This window comes from Pristis pectinata, chromosome 5, assembly GCF_009764475.1.
Source record: "Pristis pectinata isolate sPriPec2 chromosome 5, sPriPec2.1.pri, whole genome shotgun sequence".
Lineage (NCBI taxonomy): Eukaryota > Metazoa > Chordata > Chondrichthyes > Rhinopristiformes > Pristidae > Pristis > Pristis pectinata.
Window position 1 is genome coordinate 15577515 of NC_067409.1, and position 22983 is coordinate 15600497.

The 22983-nt window shown below is 39.3% G+C and overlaps 1 protein-coding gene across 4 annotated transcripts in view; it reads left to right on the forward strand.

The window, feature by feature from the left end:
* Positions 1–3107: 3107 nt before the first annotated feature.
* LOC127570472 (RNA-binding protein 33-like) overlaps positions 3108–22983 on the forward strand; it is a 126163-nt gene continuing 106287 nt past the window's right edge. For 2 of the 4 annotated variants that reach the window (XM_052016086.1, XM_052016084.1), the window contains exons 1-4: positions 3108–3471; positions 9510–9588; positions 13478–13526; positions 16162–16232. In XM_052016086.1, coding sequence (XP_051872046.1) covers positions 3453–3471; positions 9510–9588; positions 13478–13526; positions 16162–16232 — 218 coding nt within the window. In that variant the 5' untranslated portion in view covers positions 3108–3452. The remainder of the gene's footprint in view (positions 3472–9509; positions 9589–13477; positions 13527–16161; positions 16233–22983) is intronic. The other 2 variants (XM_052016082.1, XM_052016083.1) reach the window with 1 other exon arrangement.

Below are 22983 nucleotides of genomic sequence, written 5' to 3' on the forward strand. Positions count from 1 at the left end.
TGAGCTAGACCCATCTGCCCGCGTTTAGCCCATAGCCCTCTGAACCCCTCCTATCCATGTACTTATCTAGATGGTTTTTAAATGTTGCTAATGTGGCCACCTCAATCACTATATCTGGCAGCTCATTCCAAATGCACACCACTCTTTGTGTGAAGTTGCCCCTAATATCCCTTTTAAATCTCTCGCCTCTGATCTTAAACCTCTCCCCTCTTGTTTTAAGCACTCCCTCCATGGGAAAAAGACCTGTCTATAGCCCTCATGATCTTATATACTGTGCCTCTATCAGGTCACCCCTCAATCTCCTACATCCCAGGGAATAAGGTCCTAGTTTACGCAACCTCTCATTGTAACTTAGGCCCCCAAGTGTAGGCATCATCCTGGTAAATCTATTCTGCACCCTTTCTAGTTTAATTACATCTTTCCTATAACAGGGTAACCAAAACTGTACATAGTAGTCTAAGTGCAGCCTCATCAACATCTTGTATAACTGCATCATAACTTCCCTACTCCTATACTCAGTGCCCTGACTGATGTAGGCCAGTGTGCCGACCACCTTCTTCACCACCCTGTGAAGCCACTTTCAGCGAACTATGTACTTGCACTGCCAGGTCCCTGTGTTTCATACCACTCCCCAGGGCCCTACCATTCACTGTATAAGTCTTACCCTGATTTGCTCTCCCAAAGTGCAATACCTCACAGTTATCTGGATTGAAAGCCATTTGCCAATCCTTATCCCACATACCTAGCTGATCAAGATCCCCTGTAATTTTTCAAAACCTTCTCCACTATCTACAGCACCACCTATTTTAGTATCATCCGCAAACTTACTAACCATGCCTCACATCTAAATCGTTTATATAAATTACAAACAACAAATGTCCCAGCACCAACCCCCATGGCACACTGCTAGATACAGGTCTCCAGTCTGAGAAACAACTCTCAACCATCACCCTCTGCTTCCTACCACTGAGCCAATTATGAATCCAATCCGCTATCTCCCCCGGAACCCGTGTGATCTAACCTTCCAGACCAGCCTGCCGTGAGGGACCTTGTCAAAGGCCTTGCTAAAGTCTATATAGACAACATCCACTGCCCTACCCTCATCTACCCTCTTAGTTACCTCCTCAAAGAACTCCAAGAGATTTGTCAGACACGACTTCCCATGCACAAAGCCGTGCTGACTGTCCCAAATCAGACCCGGTCTCTCCAAATGTTGGTCGATCCTGTTCCTCAGAATCCCTTCCAGCAATTGACCCACCACATGTCAGACTCGCTGGCCTGTAGTTTCCTGGCTTGTTTTTGCTACTCCTTTTAAACAATGGTACCACATTAGCCACTCTCTAGTCCTCCGGAACCTCACCTGTGGCCAGAGATGAAGCAAAAATCTATGCAAGGGCCTCTGCGATTTCTTCTCTAGCTTCCCACAAGGTCCGAGAATGCACCAGGTTGGGCCGTGGGAATGTTTCTACCTTAATGCACTTTAAGGCCTCCAATTCTTCCTCCCTGCTAATTTGTATGTAGTCCAAAACAACACCACTTATTCCCCCATTTACATAACATCCATCGTTTTCTCCACAGTAAAAACTGAAGAGAAATAGTCATTAAATATCTCACCCATTTCCTTTGGTTCCACATACAGATGGCCATGCTGATCTTTAAAGGGATCTGTTCTCTCCCTTGCCACCCTTTACTCTTAATATACCTGTAGAATCTCTTGGGATTTTGCTTCACATTGCCTGCCAGATCCTTCTCATATCCTCTTTTTGCCTTTTCTCTCTTTACAATAATGTACATTAATCAACTGTTGCTAAAACTTGATAACTACACATCTCGAGTTGGAAATTGGGAAAACTTTCATTGGACAAGAATTGCAAAGTGGGATCCTTCAATGCTGTAAAGTTAAACTATTCTATGAGGATGCAGAAGAAATAGATGTCAATGAAAGGGTGGAAAGAGTAAATAAAAAAATAAAGGCAGAAAGGTAGAAGCTATGAATAATTGGAAGAAGTACTAATGTTCATCAAAAAGTAGGAAAATGAGGCAGTTTTAACTGGGGGAAGGGAAGAAAAATACCAAACTGTTTCACAGTGGATCATGGAAAGTAGTAAATAGAATAACAGAAATGGAATAAGAGGATAAATTTAAGTGGATTGGTGGCCAGGTTCTATGTTACTATAGTAACCAGCATCTCTGTGGATCAGGAGGGTATAGAAATACTGCATGATTTAAGATTGGGGTTACATTTGGGAATGATTTTGTTGACATAACTCTTGGGAACATCGTACCTCAATTTTTCATTTCAAAAGGTTAGTATAATTACAATGCACAATCATTGATATAACTCACTTCTTTTTCCAAAGCATGCATTCAGGTCTCACTTGTACATTAATTGAGCTTCTTTAAGGTTTGGCAATTCCCTTATAATATAGGATTACCCGGTCTGGTTGGAGTTATTCCTCCAAGTTCCATCTGTCTCTTACTGTCCTGACTCCATAATCTTTCATTACCATCAGCAACTTTTTCATGATTAACCTACAAATGCTTAAAAGAAAATATAGGACTAATATGAATGGGTGGTTAATGGTCGGCTCAGACGTGGTGGGCCGAAGGGTCTGTTTTCCTGTTGATCTATGAATCTATGAGTCTAAAATGAAAAAAAAATTATGGTTCTACAATTTATCTCCAGGATTGATCACCGCAGTAATCAGAAAGTCCTTCTTTAATTCTTGGACACACCAGGTCATTTCTGGAGAATTGCCAATCTGTATTAGATTTAGATTTAACTCATTTTGCATGGAGGCATGCATGAACTAATTGTATTCTGCTTTTCCAACTGCCGCTGTCTGCACCAAACACTCATACGCTCCAAATCAATAATGAAGTCAAAATGCTCCAAACATTTAGATCAATAACATATGTAAATTTGAGTCTGCTGTATATCAAATCAAACTTACTCCTATCGGCCAGCAATTTAAAAAAATGTAATTCTGTAAAAGCCTTTGTAATTCCTCTTGGCTGTAATGTATCAGTCAGAGGTGGTCAGGTATCCTTTTCTTTAAAATAAACATAACCGATGTACGGGCAATATTCAGAGAAGTATCTCAATACAAAGAGCATTTTCTCCAACCCCTTAACAAGTCCAGGTGAACTTTCCCACAACTTCGTCGCAATGTGCTCCGTTAACTCTTCCGCAAGGCTTACACCTATCGGTACGCATGCGCGGCGGCGAAGCCGGTCCTCCAGAATACCGTGATGCAAAGGGGAGACGGCGCAGATCCGCCATGTTGTGATTTTCTCTCTGGAAAGAGGTGAGCCGGCGGGGCGGAAAATAAAGAAAAGAACGAACATTTCAGTCGGGGTTTTTCTCTCGGTTGCTGGACTGGTGAAGCGCGGATCCTGGTTAATGTAACACCGAGGGTAAACATAAGAAGAACAACGACGGTCCCCTCACGATGGCCTGCAATGCACAAGGTAACTGACGGCTAACGTTAGTGACAACACAACAGGCCGTAGTGTTGTAGGGGGCTTTATGTTAGTCGAGCCTCACCGTGGATGAGGAGACCAAAACCGGTCTCTGCCCGGTGTAACCGAGGCTCTTGAGCGGCCTGTGGAGGCCGGCGGTCTCACTTGTTTACTGTGCCGCGGGCTTGGTGATTTAATCGGTGTCCATCGCCGCCTTCCCCCTGTGTGTGTGTGTGTGTGTGTGTGTGTGAGAGAGAGAGAGAGAGATGGGAGGGGGGAGAATGACTGCACTGCTGTTTCACGATTTGTTTTTTGCGGGAAAGGGGTTGAGTGATCGGCCGCAGCCTCCATTGCTGGTTTACCATCCCCCTGATGTTTTTCCAATCCTCAATCGCTTGAGACTTCATTCAAAATAATTCCGAATACGAGTTTAACATGGCTGCCATCCTCGAGGGTTGCAAATATTAGTTTGTCACAGCTGCTGGTCCTTTGTGATTTACATTTTTTTTAAGGCTGTTTACTCCTTTTGTTTGGTTGTGCTTCAAAGGGATCAAGTCCTTCTGGGGGTTCCAACTGATGATTAGATTTTCTTTATTTTCCCCTTGACACTTGCTGAACTGATTGTGGTTGGTTTGGTTCTTTGACTTTGCCATGTCGCAATATTTACAGAAAGGGAGCCCGATTATTAAATGGAATTATTATGAGGAATTGTAGTTAGACTTATCAGTTTCTTTTGTCCCCATCTTTTCTTATGGTCATTTGTTAGACAGATGTTGACCACTTTGAAAATTTGTGTTTTTATTTAGTATTCAATTCATAAATTGTATATTTTTGTTTTCACTTAATCACTGTTTCTTACTTTACCTGTGTGTTTTACTCCTGATCTTGGCACGTCACTGCATTAATCTTGATGTGTGAATAATGAAGGACTTATGGATAGCCTCTTAAAGAAAATCAAAGTGTGTCCAAATGCTAGGCAACTGAAAAGATGAAAATATCCAGTAGTTCAGGCTGCATCTGTGGAAAGGCAGAAGCTGGAATGTGGAACAAAAAAACAAACTGCTTCTAGTCTGTTTTCCCATCTAGCTTATGTTGTCAGACCTTTTGACATCAGTTTTTTTTTAATTCCATCCTCCTGTTAAGTTGCTCACTGATAGACTGGCATGCAGTTGTGGTTCCTAATCTTATCTGTGCCTTTTTGTTAAGAACCACATAATTCAGCATAAGAATGGATGTCAGTTATCCAGTTTGCCAGTTTCAGGCACTGAACATTTCCATAGTTTGCTTATTTTAAATTGCTGAATGATTTAAATTTTTGATGTTTCAAAAAAAAGGCCACTATTAAGATAGTCCTGTCAAATGTGTATTAAATAATTGCAATCATAAGATGCAACTGACAAACAGTTATGCTTTGTGTTATTCACACATTGCACTTGTTTAACAGTGGACAAAAGTTGAATATTTTATTAAGACCAAATGATAATGAAAACTAACATCTTTTAATAGGACAGCAATATATCTTTTTCCTTTTCTGTGGTCCTTTGATGGTAGCATGTTTTGCTTGTGCTCTTTCTGTGTGTTCAGAGGTGGCCGGATTGAAATGCAGGCTGGGCATCTCCTGCCAAAGGTCAGGTAGTGATGATTGGATGCAGGAGTTGTTGTGTGTTCGTGACACCGTGAGTGGCCTCCATGTACACCTGTCGTAGAGACTTGGTGCACAGTGCCTTCCTAGATGCTGCTGCTCTATCTTCAACAGTCATGGGTAAGGAATTCCTGTAAATTGGTGAGGACATTGCATTTTGGCAAGGACAATTTGAGGATGTTTTTAATTATTTAGGCATAACTTGGTGGGGCGTAGAGCCTGTTCCTGTGCTGTACTGTTCTGTGATGTGCCTGATGCTCTTTTTCTCCTGTAAATGTGTTTCTGTGATGGAGAAGTGAAGTGCTTGTGTTGGGAATCTGTTGTTGGCTGTGCAGATGATGTGTCTGCCCACCAAAGCTGATGGCTGTTATCAGAGTCTGGATGCTGGGGAAGTTGGTTTGAGAGAGGACTGTCTATTCTGCAAATAGATTTGAATGATTTTGTGGAAGCAGTATTGGTAGTACTTTAGTGTTTGTTTATGTTTCCAAAGCATAAAGTGGGCAGGAATCACGGCTGGTCAGTTGACCATCAGCTTGTGCTAGGTTTGAGGTTTTGGTTTTTGAGCATTGTTTTCCTCAGTTGGTAGGTTAGCCTGATGCACTTGAGCCAGTGTTGAATTTCTGTGTCAATATCTGATTTTGTTGAGAGTTTGTCCAGATATGGAATGTGATCTGTGTTTTTCAGGATCTTGTTATGTGTCCAGATCTTGGGGATTGTTGTTGTGCCCTGGAAAAAGGGTGATGGAGGACTTTGATCTCACAGATTTGTTCTTGCACTTCAGTGAAGGAGTTCAATAATGGCTTGGAGTTTGCTCTCTAAATATAAACCTAGGCATGTGCTGTTTCCATATTGTAAACTGACTGAAATTGGGGTAGTATTTGCTCTGGAAAGTGACAATGGTTGAACAGTTTCCCATTTGCCTTATAGATTAACTCCACTCTTGCAGAAAGCATTGCAGGTGAGGTGCGGTATTACAGAGAGGAAAATTGAGAGGCGGGTTGGTGTGATGCTTGACTCCATCATGCACTGGGATTGGGTCTGTGGTTGATCATTGGTTAGGGCCATGACTTGTATGTTATTGTGCAGAAGCCAGCCAAATTTAAGAAGACTTATGGAGTTGAAAGCTTTTGCCAGGTTGAGAAATCAAAGGGAGCTGCAGAATTTCCACAGCGCCTGGTCTGCCCTGAAGTCCACTATAATGAGACCCATGAAGAGAGTCATAGGTTCTTGACCAGAAGATGCAAACTGGTTTGATGATGTTATGTACCAGCAACAAAAGAAACACACTGAGTCATGTATAAGTGTTAGAAACTATTTTGTTAATAACTAGAAAGGAAAAGAAAAAAAAAGTTAGATATTAAACATTAACCCCCAAATCCAAACTCGAAGTGTGTGTATGGCAAATTCCCAAACTCTAAGTCCAGGAATAGTTCTCCAAAGTTCAGCTCAGCAAGCCATAAGATGAAACGTGAGCAAAGGTTTTTCAAAACCACCGTTGACTGAAGAGAAAATGTAGAGAGAGAATAGAGAGATTACGAAATCCAAATGTTCCACGATGGAACCCATACGACACCTCAGTCACTGATCTCCACTGCTTTGTTCCGAAGTATCTGCCACCCTGAAAGGCATTTGAGACGTGGCCATACCTGTTTCCTTCTACAGGTTAACGACAAAGTGGACTCCACTGAATTATTCCAAAAATTCATACGTGGATTGTAGTGACAGACACAGTTATTGTTTTTCATCCATCGATACAGAGACCAGCAGTGTCTCTCTCCTCTTTCTCTTTTCTGACTGACCCAAAACGTCAACACATCATTATTTCCTGTTGTTGTAATAATGCCACACACACACATACACACACTATTGTTGTATCCCTTAAAGGGACATTCATCAAATAGTAACCTAATCTGTAACAATGAGAACAGATGGGAAATATAGTAATTATTGAATCATAAATGTAAAGTGTTCTTGGACTGAAAACAATATTGTATCTCCAAGTGTGTGGAGGGAGGGGAGAGGGAGTAGAACAAGCAACTTATAGGCATCAGAAGGCTGAAGCTTCAATTCAACATAAAACTGGAGACTGATCGAAAGTAACAATGTAATGCATGAATTCTTCAGTGTTGGCCAATCCATATCTGGTTCAAATATACAAAGCCCCGATGAGAGCTTATCCAGGATAGGCAGTCAGTGCCTGCCGGAAGGAGCACGTGAAGATTCTCTCGTTCTTGACTTGGTCTTTGACGTGTGTCCTAGACTCCGTCCCACATTATAGTAATTATGAGAATTTTGGCCCTCCTCCCGGCCTGGAAAGAGGTTGAAAAGACCAACAGCTGAGAAATAGAAGAAAAGTGCGAGAAACAGCACTGACCATGGTACATGGTCTTCTTGTATGTGTATAACAACAAACAGAAGTTTTTTTTTCATAAATGGTCATTAAAATTTATTAAATTAAATAATGTTTGTGTTAAAGATTATTTGTATTGCAGAGTCTCACTGAAAACTCTGAAGTTTAAGTACTTAAAAATGTTTAAGGAGGTTGCACTCTAGATTATTTCTGAGAATGAATTTGAAAAATTTATGTAAAGCAGTGTTTTGAGAAGTTATTGGGGAAAATAATTGTAATTAATGTTCTTGAACTTCAGAAGAGTGATTTTATAAAGTCATTGCGAGACCTGCAATCAACTGTCAATGTATCTTGGTGAATATTACTTTTTTCTGGAAAGCCTTAATAACATTAATATGGAGTATTACAATTGATCAGAGAGAATGTTTGCTCTTTGATCTTCATTTCACAATTGCTCTTTTATTGCATTCAAGTTCATCAGATTCATTTTTATTTCCACTTTGAAGCATGATCCAGGAATGCACTATAACTTCTGGAAGTGTTATTGTCTGGTGAAGAGAAACTGTAACATGTGAAATGTAAATATTTTGAAAAGTAACAGCAAGTCAATCAGTTCTATTGTAGAGTATTTATGGCAACAAGATATCTTTGATTAATAGTCACAGATAGGTCCTTTTACTTAAGTTTTACTTCAGGTACACTCTTGAGAAAGCAGGACTTAAAATCTAAGCTTTCTGTTCAAGTGAGCTGTGCATTCGCATTCTTTGATATTTGATACTGAATTTAGATTTGCCCTTAATCATTGGTAGTAAAGTTGTGGTAAACGTGGACTAAGTTGTAGGTGAGAGATAGTTAATGTGCCAAGTCACTATTTAATGCTGATTTAATTTATCCTTAAAATTTAAAAATGTGGGATTTGGTAGAAAAATATAGTTTAATTAAGAAGTAGCACTGGTTCACAAACATGTTCAACACCAGCCAGAACTAACATCTCATTCATTGTCATGGACATACATACCCAGGATATAAATGCCACGAACATGAGCTTTTAGCAGCAGCAGCACAGTACATCATAAAGATGACAAACATAAATTACATAAACTTAAATTAACATAAATTATACGTAACTTACACAACACAATAAATAAAAATAACATAATGACATCAGTGCAAGTTGAGGGAAATATAGTCTGAGGTAGAATTAGGGTCTTTCAAGTCGGTTCAAGAACCTGATGGCAGTGGGGAAGAAGCTGTTGTTAACCTTGACGTGTGGTTCTTCAGGCCTCTGTACCTCCTGCCTGATGGCAGCAATGAGAAGGTGGCATGGCCCAGATGGTGGAGGTCCTTAATGATGGATGTCACCTTCCTGAAACATCACCTCTTGTAGATATCCTCGATGGTAGGGAGAACTGTACCCGTGATGGACTGGCTGAGTTCACTATCTGTAGCTTTTTGCATCCCTGTGCATTGGAGTTCCCATACCAGGCTGTGATGCAACCAGCATGTCATTGTGCAAAGGAATGGAATTTTCTCACCTTGTTTGAGTTCAGTGAATTGTACTCTCGTTTTCATTTATTTGTTTGACCTGATATGAAGAGGGCATCTGTCACATGGGATTTTGATATAAGCAATTAAATGATTGTAACTTATGCTCAGCTGATAATTGCATGTTATAACCATTTAATGTACACATGCTTTTTTCATTAACTTCAGTATCATAGACCAGTGGTTTTCAAACTTTCTTCTAGACAACCCACCTTAAGCAAATGGTTCATCCATGTGACTCAACAATAAAAGCAAGTTCTCTCATCTGCAGACCAGCAATTTTTTTTAAAGGAGTGGAGATAGGGCCCAATTTTTTAATGTTGTGGTCTCTACTTAGAAAACCAATCTCGTGAGAGAAATATTTCAACTGTGATAATTTCCTCTCGCTGTTAGATGATCTTTTATGGTCAAGAAAAGTAGTTTATCATTATGATCAATTTATTCAAATGATTGCTTTTCTAGATAGTGACTTATGTTTGGTGAACTAAATTTTTGTTTTGGCTTTGATAGAAGATGAATTTGACCAAGTTGATAAACCAGGCGCTGAAAGATTTCGGAGAAGACGACCAGCCAATGAAGAATGGGACAGGTAGCTCAAGCATTTGATTCTTATACATAATTTTTAAGATTCTGAATTGTTCTCTCAAGCAAAAATACACTTGAATTTACATTGTGTCTTTCATCATGTCAGAATGTCTGGTGAGGCACAGCAAGGCATGGGTTACTTCCCCGGACATATTTTGGAAGAAGGTAAAGTTGAGGATGAGTTCTGAGCCCCACATCTTACTGCTGAGTGGTTGCAATTGTGGATTCAGTGTTGCAGTTGCACCAGGTTCCTTGCAAAGCATCATGGGTGGAGAGGTGTTCGTGCCAGGTTCCCAGCACATCAGAGCTGCCAGTAATGCAGTGTGATAATGACACCTACGAGTGCTCCCTCCTGAGTACTAAGTGTCAGTGTATGTAAACGAGTTTGGCAGAAACAAAGCATAATTTAAAATGGAAAATATAGTGTTATTACAAGCATATTTTGGTACAGGTTTCTGGTTGTGGTCAAAGAACATGTAGATAGAAGGAAGAGGTTCCATATGCAAAATTTATCACTTAATCAGACTCTACCAAGTTAATTTATTTTACAATGACACATTACTGGGATAGCAGAGAAAGTTTCAATGTGTTGTTTTGGCTTCAGCATGTTTCAGATTGACACTGACTTTGTGCTTATATAGATTTTATGATAACATTGAGTTCAGTTGTGCAAATAATGCATTTAAACTTTTATCTGCAGCCGATGTTAGTTTTGCAGTTGCAGGCTGACCATAATATGAGGTTCAGTGGACAGTATCAATAAAATGAAATGCTGGATAAATTGAGATGTCTATGCGATAGAAAGGCAAGAAATAGGTAGAAAAAAGAATTTTGTTGCTGAATAGGTATTGACCAGGCATAAGTGTGGTGAAGATGATATAATTTTAGCCATGTGCATATAATTTGAGTAGTAAGTGGTATGCACGCAAGTACTTGATTGGCAAGTGGGTTGATCAGGGATCTGAGGATAGCTTTCATGTAATATCCTTTAATGCCGATAAGGGTTACAAATATAAAAGCCCAAAGTTTTTCTTTTCTATCATATTTCCTGTTTTCAAAAAAAATCAACAAATTAGACTTCAAAAGCCATCATAAAATTGCAGAAAATCAATTGAAAAGCAAGATAGCTAAGGGAACAATGAAAAACTGGAATTCACAGTGACGTATGCAATTCAAGGACCCTATTTTAATGGGACTTGACCTGCAACTTTAAATATCCATGGTTTGAAAATCATGAAATTCTGTTGATAACTGTGGTTCCAATTTCATGCCTTCCACTGTGACGTGCAAAAATGTATGATATGAGGGGTTCGTACTCCTTCCATAATCTTTGGCTTGGAGTCTATTCTCCATATTCATGTATCTTTGAAGTGCCAGAAGACTCCATACAAGTCTTTACCATTGTTGTATTACTGAAACCTTAAATCGTATATTAACAAATTGGCCTCTGAATTACAGCCACTGGAGTATGACACCTGTCAATGCAGTGAAAAGAGAACATGCAGGAGATGCTTATCATGCCAGGCAGTATCTTTGGCGAGAGAAACGGAGTTAATGTTTCAGGATGATGACCTTTCATCAGAACTGTCAACACATGAAAACTAAAACATTTAATTCAGTAAAGAGAATATAGTCCTTGCAGCAATATACAGACGATCCAGGTTAAAGGTCTGGTCGGGTATACAATTAAAACTTCATGTGATCAGTGGCAATCAGAACTTGATTCAACTTTGAGTACTTTTTTGATTGCTGATCAAAAAAGGTCATAGGGCCATTGATTCAAATTAGTTTCATTTTCCTGAGTCTCATCAAGCTCTGAACCAGGTCTTTTAGAAGAAAATTTTAAAAAGATTGCAAATTGTGCAGTCTTTGCCTACTTCAAAAAAAAGGTGCACAGGTGTCTTTAGATATCACTCTGTAATTCACATAGCATATAGAACATAAGGGATGCTTACTGCATCTAAAACTTGCAGTAGCCATCTATGAGGTGCTATGGGTCAGTTGAGGCACCATAATCTGTAATATAATGGCCCAGCATATCCCTCACTCTGCTGTAACTTTCAAGTCAGGGGATCAACAGTGGTTCAAGAGGAATGCAGACATACCTGAAAGTGAGATGCCAACTTGGTATAACTTAACACTTGGAGTAAATGCATGCTAAATAGCAAAAACAACCTGCAGTGGGTTAGAGTACAGCAATTGTAAAATCAACAGATCAGATCAGAATTCTGCAGTTCCATTGGTGGACAATGAAATGGTGAACGGAAGAAGGAGGCTCCAAAAACATTCATATTGTGAGGGTGGGCAATAAATGCTGGCCGTGCCAGTGACACCTAGATCCCAAAAAGTACTGAAAATTGCATTGACATATTGGGGAATAAATCAGTGGGAAGTTTTTTTTTGAAAGTGTACGGATTCACCTGATAAGCAGTTGAATGGTCACTGTTGATAGCGAACTTTAAAGTTATTAAAGATTATTTCAGTGATGGTTTTGTTAAAGATGATAAATTTTCACTTGATAAATTGCATTGGTAAATCCTGCAAGACCATCAATCTTCAAATTAGTGGGTAGGTTTGGTGAAATGAAAGAGAGGTATAAACTGACTGTTTTAAAAAGAACATGCTCTGTTGCAAGAGAATATCTTCAATTTGGCAGTGATATTGCTGCTAATGCAACATCCAGGATCTGTGATTCACCCATTACATCTACTTGAGCATGATCAGGGGATTCTGAAATGGAATTGTGTTTCAGTTTCTATGCTTACTTTGTTCTCTAAGTTGGAATTGGAAAGTCCAAAGCAACTGTCGAACCCCATTCGAAGTTCTATTTTCTGCCATTGATTCTGTCCCCCAACATGTGAATTAGGAGCAGGAGTGGCTTACTCAGCTCTTTGAGCCTGTTCTGCCACTTAATGAGATCGTAGTGATCTTTTGCTGAACCTGACTATATACTAGCTTCCTACTTGAATTGAACTGAGTAACAGGTTTCTTGACACCTGCTCGCTGCACACACCACATAGATGATTTCTATTTATGCAATGTGGTGCTTTCTTGGCTGCTTAACACTCATATCTCTCTAAAACCCTGTATATATTCTAATTAGCACCAAGTCATGTTCAGACTAGTGTCTATATTCATAGAACTACCTTGGCTTCTGCTCAACATTTTTAAGCTCAATTAGAGGTACCTACATTTTCTGGCCTGCTCCTATCTCCAACTTTCAGATATGCAATCCTCCATTATCATTCCTCTAATTCTGGCTTCTTAGGATTCCCATTTCCTTTCAACCCATTAATAGTTCCTGCTTCAGTCATCTTCCATTTAATATCTGGAATTCTTTTGCTAAACCTTACGACCTGTACATTGTCCATTATGACACTTCTCAAAACGTGGGTCAGGATTGTCAGAATGGTTTCCTTCACATTGGCATCAGCTTTTGTCTAATTATTCCCGCGAAGCACCATGGGGTGGTTATTATGTTAAAAGTGCTATATCAATGCAAGTTGTTGACTGGATCAAAAATGGATAATGTGCAGAATTGGATGCACTTCTCTGCATTAAGTTTGTTTGTGTGTAGATAATGCATTTTTAAAAAGAGTATCTTTTTGTAGTGAATGTATAATTTGCATTGTCATTTTTACACTAATATAAGAGTTTGCTTATCATGTAAACTGCCATGAAGGTGTATTTGAATGTGTAGAACATTCTTTTGTTTCATATGTTTTAATGTTATTTGAATCAACAAATTAGCTACTTAAATACTGCTCTGTTAATGTATTAGTAAACCATTTCCAACTCAGACATAAAATGTAACATCTGTAATGTAGACTTGCATAACTTTTTTGTAGCAATGGTCAGTAAATGAAATTATGTACAATTGCCATGTCTTACAGTGATCTTGAAGATGATTTGCTTAGTGATGACTGGGGATTGAGCAAAAAGGTAAGACAAACAGAAAAGTTACTGGATTTATTCTTTGGAACTCGCACTTTACATATCAATATTCTTATTTCTCTTGTGTATGTGCATGTGTGCTGGAAGAGTACTATCAGGAGTCAGTGTGGACCTGCTAGTTTTCAAAACCAGATAAAAGCACTAACTTGCATCCTGAGAAACAATATTGAAATTTGCCCAGCCATATACTTTCGGTTAACAAGAACGGGGGCAGAAACTAGGTACACAATGCCAAGTAATCTACACTCTGACTTCCAAAGCCTTTACACAGTCTATCAGATTGAAGTCAAGAATGAGGTGGAACTCTCTGATTGTCATGCTGAGTGCAGCCTCAGCAACATTTGAGTTTGGTACCATTGAAAGGAACCTGCTTTTTTGAACAGCAATACAACCACTACCTTAAATATTTATCTTCTCCACCATGGGTGCACCATTATTTGGTACATATTGTGGGATTGGATCACCAGTCCTTTATTGCCACATGGAAGTCACAGGAGGATACAGCAAGGAAACAGATCCTTTGGCCTACTCAGTTCATGCCAACCATCAAGCACCCATTTACACCAATTGTACATTAATTTGATTTTCTCTACAGTCCCATCAACTGCTGACAGATTCTACCACTCATCTTCAAACCAGGGGTAATTTAGAGTGGCCAATTAACCTACTAACCTGTATGAATTTGATGTGGGAGGAAACTGGTGCAACAAGAAGAAACCCACACAGTCACAGGGAGAACATGCAAACTCCACACACAATGCCTGAGATCAGTTTTTTTTCCCGGGGTGGAAATGACAAATACTAGAGGGCAAAGGTTTAAGGTGAGAGGGGGAACGTTTAAAGGAGATGTGCGAGGCAAGTTTTTTTTTACACAGCATGGTAGGTGCTTGGAACATACTACTGGGGAAGTGGTGGAAGCAGATACAATAACAATGTTTAAGAACTGTGTAGCCGGGCACATGAACAGGCAGGGAATGGAGGGATATAGAGTATGTGAAGGCAGATGCATAGTTTAACTTGGCGTTATGGTTGGCACAGACAGCCTCGGCCGAAGGGCCTGTCATGTGTTCTATGTACCTCGCAACAGTACCATAGGGTTACTTTCAGGCTGCAGTGAAACAAAATTTAACAAATTTTGTTAAAGTTTCTCCAGGGATGAGGGATATCTGTCATGTGGGTAGAAGCTGGGCATGTTCTCCTTGAAGCAGAGGAGGCTGCAGGGAGACAAGTATTTACGGTTATGAAGGACATAGAACAGATAGAGAAAAGCTGTTACCATTGGTGTAATTGTGGAAAACCAGGGGACATAAAATGAAGAGAAGCGAGGCAAAAGTGACATGAGGAAAAGTTTTTTTAATTTAAGGAATGGTTAGGGTTTGGAATACACTGCCCGTGGTGAGGAGAGATCTAATTGCAGTTTTCAAAAGGGAGCTGGATAAGAATCTGAAAGGAACAACTTTGCAGGGTCATGGGGAGTGGTTATGGTGATAAGATGACCTGAATCACTCTTAGAGCGGATATGGGCTTGAAAGGTGAAATGGTCTTCCATGTTTAACCATTGTGTGAAAAGGGCATCTTACAACAGCCATCTCCAGGGAAATTGGGAATTGGCAAATTAGTACTGACTTTGTCAGCAACATCCAGTCTCTTTAATTAAATAAAGAAACTTAGAAGTGTACGATTTTGAAAGAGCATAATTTCTGAATCATGGTATATATCTGATGATATTTTACATTAAAATGAGGAGCATAACAAAAATACATTTTACGAAGTGTTCTAGGAATCTGTTTTTCGTATAAATCCTATTTGATTTTGTTGCTAATTGAAGTAATAAAAGACCGCTCAGTTCACCAATGCAGAAAAGCCAACATCTTGTCATGAGCAGTCAGCAGACTTTTGCAACCAAGTGGGGGATAAATTGCACTTGTATTTACTGCAAATTTACTGAAGATTTCTAGCCTAATTTAGCTTCTGGCTTTTTAACCAGTGTCAAGACTTTGGCAAAATGTTAATGTTTTACGGATGCTCTTTATAATCAAGGTGTGCTTCAAGATCAAACTGCAGAATACAGTTCTTAAACTGTGATCTGGGATAAGCATTTTAGGCATGGAGCTGCCAGCTGCTGATGGGGTCAAGCCTAAATTTCGTGTTAAATTGGCAATCAAACTACTATACTGGAGGAATTACTGTTCACACACTAATGTTCTGAAGCTTCTGTCAAATGTATTTTTGTAGTTATTAATCAGTAACAGAATGTGTTTAATTGCTTATGTCGTAAGGTATAGAATGGTACAGGCACTCAAGCTGTAAATTAAAATCCAGGTGTGCAATATCATAATTTGGGAACACAGTAAAGCTTAATGCTGTCCTGTGCAATGTAGATATGATTGAAAAATGCTAAATGCCAATTTTGAGTTCCCAGTTTGGTCTTGGTTCCATCAGTTTTTCACTTGTTAAAGACTTGGATCTATTGATTAGAAACAATTTTAAAAATAGCTGCAGTCTAACAGTTTAAAACGGAAGTGTTCCACAGTTGATCAAAGTTTGTTAGATAAGGAAATTTAGAGGTAATTCAGGAGTGTTAGTTAAGTGGATTTGGTGTTTTTTTTTATTCACATATTAGAATCTATCTGACCAATCAGATGAAGAACTTGATGATAACCTTTTGCAGAGTGATGAAGAAGCAAATGAAAGGTACAGTAAATTCTGTCATATTATGTGCTTTGTGGAATTTCAAAATCATATTTTCAGAAAGAAAATTAGTAGTCTGCAACCTTACAAATTGGGAACAAGACTAATTATGCAGATCTATAGTGTTGCTGTTTTTGATATTGGTATTGGTTTATTATTGTCACTTGTGCCAAGGTACAGTGAAAAACTTGTCTTGCATACTGATCGTACAGATCAATTCATTACATGGTGCAGTTACATTGGGTTAGTATAGAGTGCATTGATGTAGTACCTGTCAATTGATATGTGTAGATTTTGGTACATCTGATCAAAACTAAATTTGACTGTAGACCTCCTAGAAAGGATTAAAATGCATTTATAGAAAACTTCATTGTAATTAAATAGTCTGGTATTTGAAACATTAATATTGACTCTTGCAGAGAGATACAGCACAGAAATAGTCTGTGATGAACATCTGCCACCCATTTTTAAACTTTGCATTTGGAAAGGCAAGTACTGATTAGGGATAGTTAGTATGGCTTTGTGTGTGAGAAATGGTATCTCTCAAATTTAAGTTTTTCAAAGAGGTGAGCAAGAGGAATGATAGCGGTTAGCGCAACACTATTACAGCGCCAGCGATTGGGGTTCGATTCCCGTCGCTGTCTCTAAGGAGTTTGTGCATTCTCCCGTGTCTGCGTGGGTTTCCTCCGGGTGCTCCAGTTTCCTCCCACATTCTGAAGACGTACGGGTAGGTTAATTTGGGGGTTTAAAATGGGCAGCGTGGACTCGTTGGGCCGGAAGAGCCTGTTACCATGCCGTAAATAAAATAAAATTAAATTAAATTACGAGGGTAGTGTGGTAGACATTGTGTATGTTCACTTTAGGAAGGTTTTTGACAAGGTCCCACATGGTAGGCAGGTCTGTAAGGTTAGATCAAAAGGGATCCAGGGTGAACTTGCCAATTGTATATAAAAAAAAATTGGCTTGGTGGAAAGTGGCAGAGGGTGGTGGTGGAAAGTGGCAGAGGGTGGTAGTGGAGGGTTATTTTACAGATTGGAGCCCTATGACCAGTGGTGTGCCATAGGGATCATTGTTTGTTATATATGTTATTGATTTGGATGAGAATGTATTAGTAAGTTTGCAGAAGACACCAAAATTGGTGGTGTGATGGACAGCGAAGAAGGTTGTCCAAAGCTACAACAGGATGTAGATCAACTGAAAAAGTGGACGGGTGCGAAGTGATGCATTTGGGAAGTTAATCCAGGGCAGGAATTGCACAGTAAATGGCAGGGCCCTGGAGAGTCTGGTAGAACAGAGAGACCTAGATGTATAAGTACATAGTTTCCTAAAAGTGACAACACAGTTAGACAGGGTGGTGAAGAAGGTGTATGACATGCTTGCTTTCATTGGTCAGGGCATTGAGAACAAGAGTTGGGATATCATATTACACCTCTACAATGTGTTGGTGAGACTGCACCCGGAATATTGTGTGCAGTTCTGGTTGCCATACTTTTGAGTAAGCTTGCGAGCGTGCAGCTAAGATTTACAAGATGTTGCTGGAACTGAGTTATACAATAAGTAGCGACTGGATAAGCTGGGACTCTTTACCCTGGAGCAAAGGAGACTGAGGGATGACCTAAGAGGTTTATAAAATTGAGGGCCATGGATTGGGTAGATAGTCAGTCTTTTTCCAAGGGCAAGGGAGTCTAAAACTAAAGGATGTAGGTTTAAGGTGAAAGAGGAAAGATTTAGAGGGGGCCTGAGGGGCATGTTTTTCCACACCGGGGATGGTGGATATATGGAACAAGCTGCCAGAGGAAGTGGTAGAGGCAGATACAATTACAGCATTTAAAAGACATTTGGACAGGTACATGGATTGGAAAGTTTAGAAGGATATGGGTCAAATGCAGGCACGTGAGACTAGCTCAGGAAGACTCTTGGTCAACATGGACGATTTGACCTGAAGGGCCCGTTCTTGTGCTGTATAACTCGATGATTAATCTGGGGATATTGATGGGAATGTGAGAGAATAAGGTGGGTTTTATTCTCCCACATTCCCATCAACATTTCCAGATTCTACCACTCACCTGCACACTAAGGGCAATTTACAGTGACTAATTAACTTACCAACCAGCACGTTTTTGGGTCGTGGGAGGAAACTGGAGTGCTTGGAGGAAACCCAGGCAGTCTCAGGGACAATGTACAAACTCTTGACATCGGAGGTGAGGATCCAACGCACGTCTCCGGAGCTTTGAGGAAGCAGCTTTATTAGCTGTGCCATTGTTCCACCTCTCAATTGCAAATGTTTTACTTGCCTTTTGTAAGAGAAAGGAATAACATGCTATGTTTTTTAAAAAAAAACACATTTTAGACATGTTTTAGTTATTGTTATTTTACTTCATTATTTTGTGCTGCAATGAACAATAGTTTTATTTTATCCCCAATACTTAATGATGGTAACATGTGCCTTTGATAGTTAGACTCTAATTCATATCTTTCTCTTTTCAAGTTGTGTTTCTGCTACCTATGACTTTTAACCAAATAAATAAACAAAACTGCAATTGATATCTGAAACCTTTACATGGTACTAAGGCTGGTATGTGCAACTTTGGTCAAATGAAACTGTGATTACTGTGCACTCTGAACAGGAATCACTTTTGTATTGTGCAACTAATATTAACTTCAGATGTGTGAATCGTGCACAAGTTCTTCATGGCTCTAAAGATAAATGTTCCAGATTTGTCAAGGGAAGAACCATTTTTTAATCTCATCATAAGCAAACCTGACAAGTTTATCTTTGCATGCTTTAACATAGAATTCAATAAGAAGAAATAGGGGTCAATCACTTTTGATCTGAAAAAAATCCATTGGACTTTTTTAATAACAGTGAGATGTTGGAAACTGGCAGGGGAAAAACACTCATTTACAGAGATAGTGTATAGTTGAATTGAGAAAATATTGCATAACTTGGCTTGATTTCACTTCAGTTTAGAAAGTTGTGGCGTGTTTTGTTTTAAGGTTATCCAAAATGATAAATAGATTGCCCTTCTGTATACAGAAATATCACTATGGGGGAAATGCAGAACCACAGGGTATAAACTTCTAAGTTAGTTAAAGTAAGATTGAAATCAGGATATCAATCACTGAAATTTGCCAAATTGTTATTTCTTGATAACCTAGCCAAAACGTATGGAACATGGGCAGGTTAAAAAAAAAGGAGGTATTTGTTACAAAGTCATTGAGGAGTAGGGCTGGCTGAATATTGTCTGTGCAGCTGAATGTCTAATCACCATGACTGATGATAGGGAAAATCATGACACAATTTGGTTTACTGTGATGTGAAGTAAGTAGCAAAATTATATTGGATTTATTGGAGTGCACCTGTTAATTATCACATTGCTTGCACTAAAATGTAATGTACATTGTGCTATATTAAAATGAGCTGAAGTACATGCCGTCTGATTTGCTACAAAAGACCTGGTAGAGGGGAATGGGCTATGCTTCATTGCGAGAGCAGGCTCCCATTCCTATGCTTCCTGAAGGTCTTTAATCACAGCTTTTCCAGGATTGGTTAATTGCAGCATAGTGATCCAAAACCACCTATTCATCATTATAACTGTTCTCATGTGTAATGGTTTGATTACTATCACATCCAAAAATTTGCACTGCTTGTATGCTTCAGCGCACCTACAGTAACCTTTTTCAATTAATCCTCAAAGTGGTGTTTTGCTGATAGTTGAGAATAACAACCTGAGTTGTCCATGCAGACTTTCACTGGTATTATGTTACAAATTAATTGGGTCCTTCTTAGAAATTTGATACCTGCAGCAGATCTGCTTCCAATACTCTGAACCAGCTGTCTTGCCTTATATTTGCTGTGAGAGGAAATTGTGATGATTTCGACAATGTAAATAATCTTAAGATTTGCTTGATGAAGTGTTACCTTGAAGCTTCAACAGCAATATTGTTCAAATCCTTCACACTGACAAGTACATTAACTGCATGCCTTCACAGATTACAATATTAGTATACTGTACTTGAATACTGTTGCTTCATTCTTGGTGATTTGAAAAGAGCCAGAAGGCCAAGCTATTGAAAACATTTTTTTTTGGTGAGCACCTTCCATGTATGGCAGGATGCTGTCAGAAGTATCATTAATGTTGAGAATATAAAGTTTGGCTGTTTCCTTAACTTTCCTCAATGTCCTGTGCATGTCTCTTAAGATCATGCAAAATTCTTTACTCCATTTCAGCACCAAGGAATGCTTGGTTTCCTTTAGATCATCCTGTGATTAATCAATCCTCGAGATTCAATCATTCAATTAAGTTATCAGTCTCTTTGCTTATATTTTCTTGACATTGTCAGAATTTCACAGACTATTAATCATTGTATGTGGCAACCTGCAGATGTTAGTTCAAACTGAAAATACTGTTCTGGGGTGGTTGTTTTTAACTCTGACAACCACATAATAAATTGGTCAAAATTGATTTCTGTTTCACAAAAGCCATATTGATTTTGCATGATCTTAAATTTTACGAACTGTCTGCTGTAATGTCTTCAGTAATTTCTAACATTTTTCCTCTGACAGATAATAAGCTAACGTGCCTATAGCTTCATAAATATGCAAAAAAAAAGATGAGAAGTGGGCCAAAAAACTGCTTGGGTCTACTCTACTACTCAATAATGTTTTGCATGGTCCAGTTTTGACCTTAACACCATTTTCCCACTCTCTCCCCATACCCCTTGATTCCCTTATAGTTCAAGTATTGGTTGGTCACCATCCTGAATATGCTTAATGACTCTGCCTCCACAGCTGTCTGCATCTCTTTGGAGTTCTATCACAATCTGCTGAGAAGAGAGATGCTTTCTTACCTCGATCTTTAGAGGGTGATTCCTTATTCTGAAACAATGCCTTCATCCCAGGAATGAACTTGGTGAACCTTCCCTGCACTGCCTCCAATGCAAATAAATATGGGAAACCATATCTGTTGCAGTACTCCAGGTGTGGTTTCACCAGTGCCCTTCAAAATTTCATCCCTACTTTTGCACTCCATACGTTTGCAACAAAGACCGACATTCCATTAGCCTTCCAAATCATTTGCTATATTTGCATGCTGATCCTGTGTTTCATACACTTGGATCCCTTTGCTCTACAACATTTTGTAGTTTCACTCTATTTAAGTAATAAACTTATCATTCTTCCTTCCAAAGTGGATCACTTCACATTTTCCCTGCATAATATTGTGTCAGCTAACTTGTTGCCCACTCACTTAATCTATCTCTATCCCTTTGCAGGTTCCTTGTTCTCCTCACAAATTGCTAACTCACATATCTGTCTCATCAGCAGATCTGCCAATTACTTCAATCCCTTTATCCAAGTCACTTATGTGGATTGTAAGTAGTTGATGTCCCAGCACTGACTGTTACTGATCTTCCCCTTAGATCCCCTCTAGAACTCCTTCCTCTGACCTTTAAACCTATCCTTTCTTGTTTTTGATATCCCTACCATGGGCAAAAGACTATTTACTTCATCTGTGTCTCTCATAATCTTATATACTTTTATCATGTCACCCCTCAGCTTCCTTCGTTCCAGAGAAGACAAGCCCACTCTATCCACTCTCTCTCCACAATTAAAGTCCTGCAATCCAGGCATAACCCCAGTGAATCTGCTATTGCATCCTTCCTATAGTGTAGCAACTGCACACAATACTCCAAGTGTGTAAAGTTGGAGTTTCCAATGGTCTCAACATTCCTGGACCATGAAGACAAGCATGCAATGTTCCTCCTTTGCCAACCTATATACAGCCATAGTTTTGGTGACGTCATTCTCAGGGTTTGCTGAATCTTGATGGCCAGAGGTGATAATCATTTCTTGCTTAATACTTTATTGGCAGCCCTGGTGCTTTTTTGCAGTAAGTTCTTTTTTAGTGACTGCCTTGATCACGCCTGTCTTGTGTCACGGATAGCTAAGTGGTAGATATTCAGAAAAACTCTCCACACTTTCAGGGAACTATGGGCTTGGACCCCGAAGTGCCTCTGTTCATTAACATTCATTAGTGCCTTGCCATTTACTGGACATGTCCTACCCCTGTTTGACTTCCCAAAATACATCACCTCAAGAATTTTCAGGATTAAATTCCATCTGTCAGTACTCTGCCCAATTTTGAATCTGATATGTATCTTGCCTTCAGCAACCATCCTCACTATCCATAACACCACCAATTTTCGTGTCATCTGCAGAGTTAATTGTACCTCCTACACTCACATCTAAATCATTAATATATATCACAAACAGCAAAGGTCCTAGTGGTACACTACAAGTCCTAGACTTCTGATCATTAAAGCATCCTTTCACCACCACCTACCTCCTAGCACAAAGTTGATCTTGGATCCAATTAGCCAGCTTGCCTTGGATCTCGTGCCTTAACCTTCTAAGTCAACCTACCATGCGGGACGTTGAATGCCTTACTAAAGTCCCTATAGACAATAGCTATTGCCTTGCCTTCATCAATTGCCTTTCTTAGCTCAAAATAAAACTCAGTCAAATAAGTGGGACAGCATTTCTCCTGCACAAAGCCGTGCTGAATGTCTCTGATTAGTCCTTGCCTTTCCAAATGTGCATAAATTCCCTTACAATTTTCTCCAATAATTTTCCTACCACTGGTGTACAGTTTACTGACTTGTAGTTACTTAGTTATCTCTGCTGCCCATGAACAGCATTAGGTGTCCTCGAGTTTTTTGGTACCTCACCTGTGGCGAATGGAGATGTAAAATT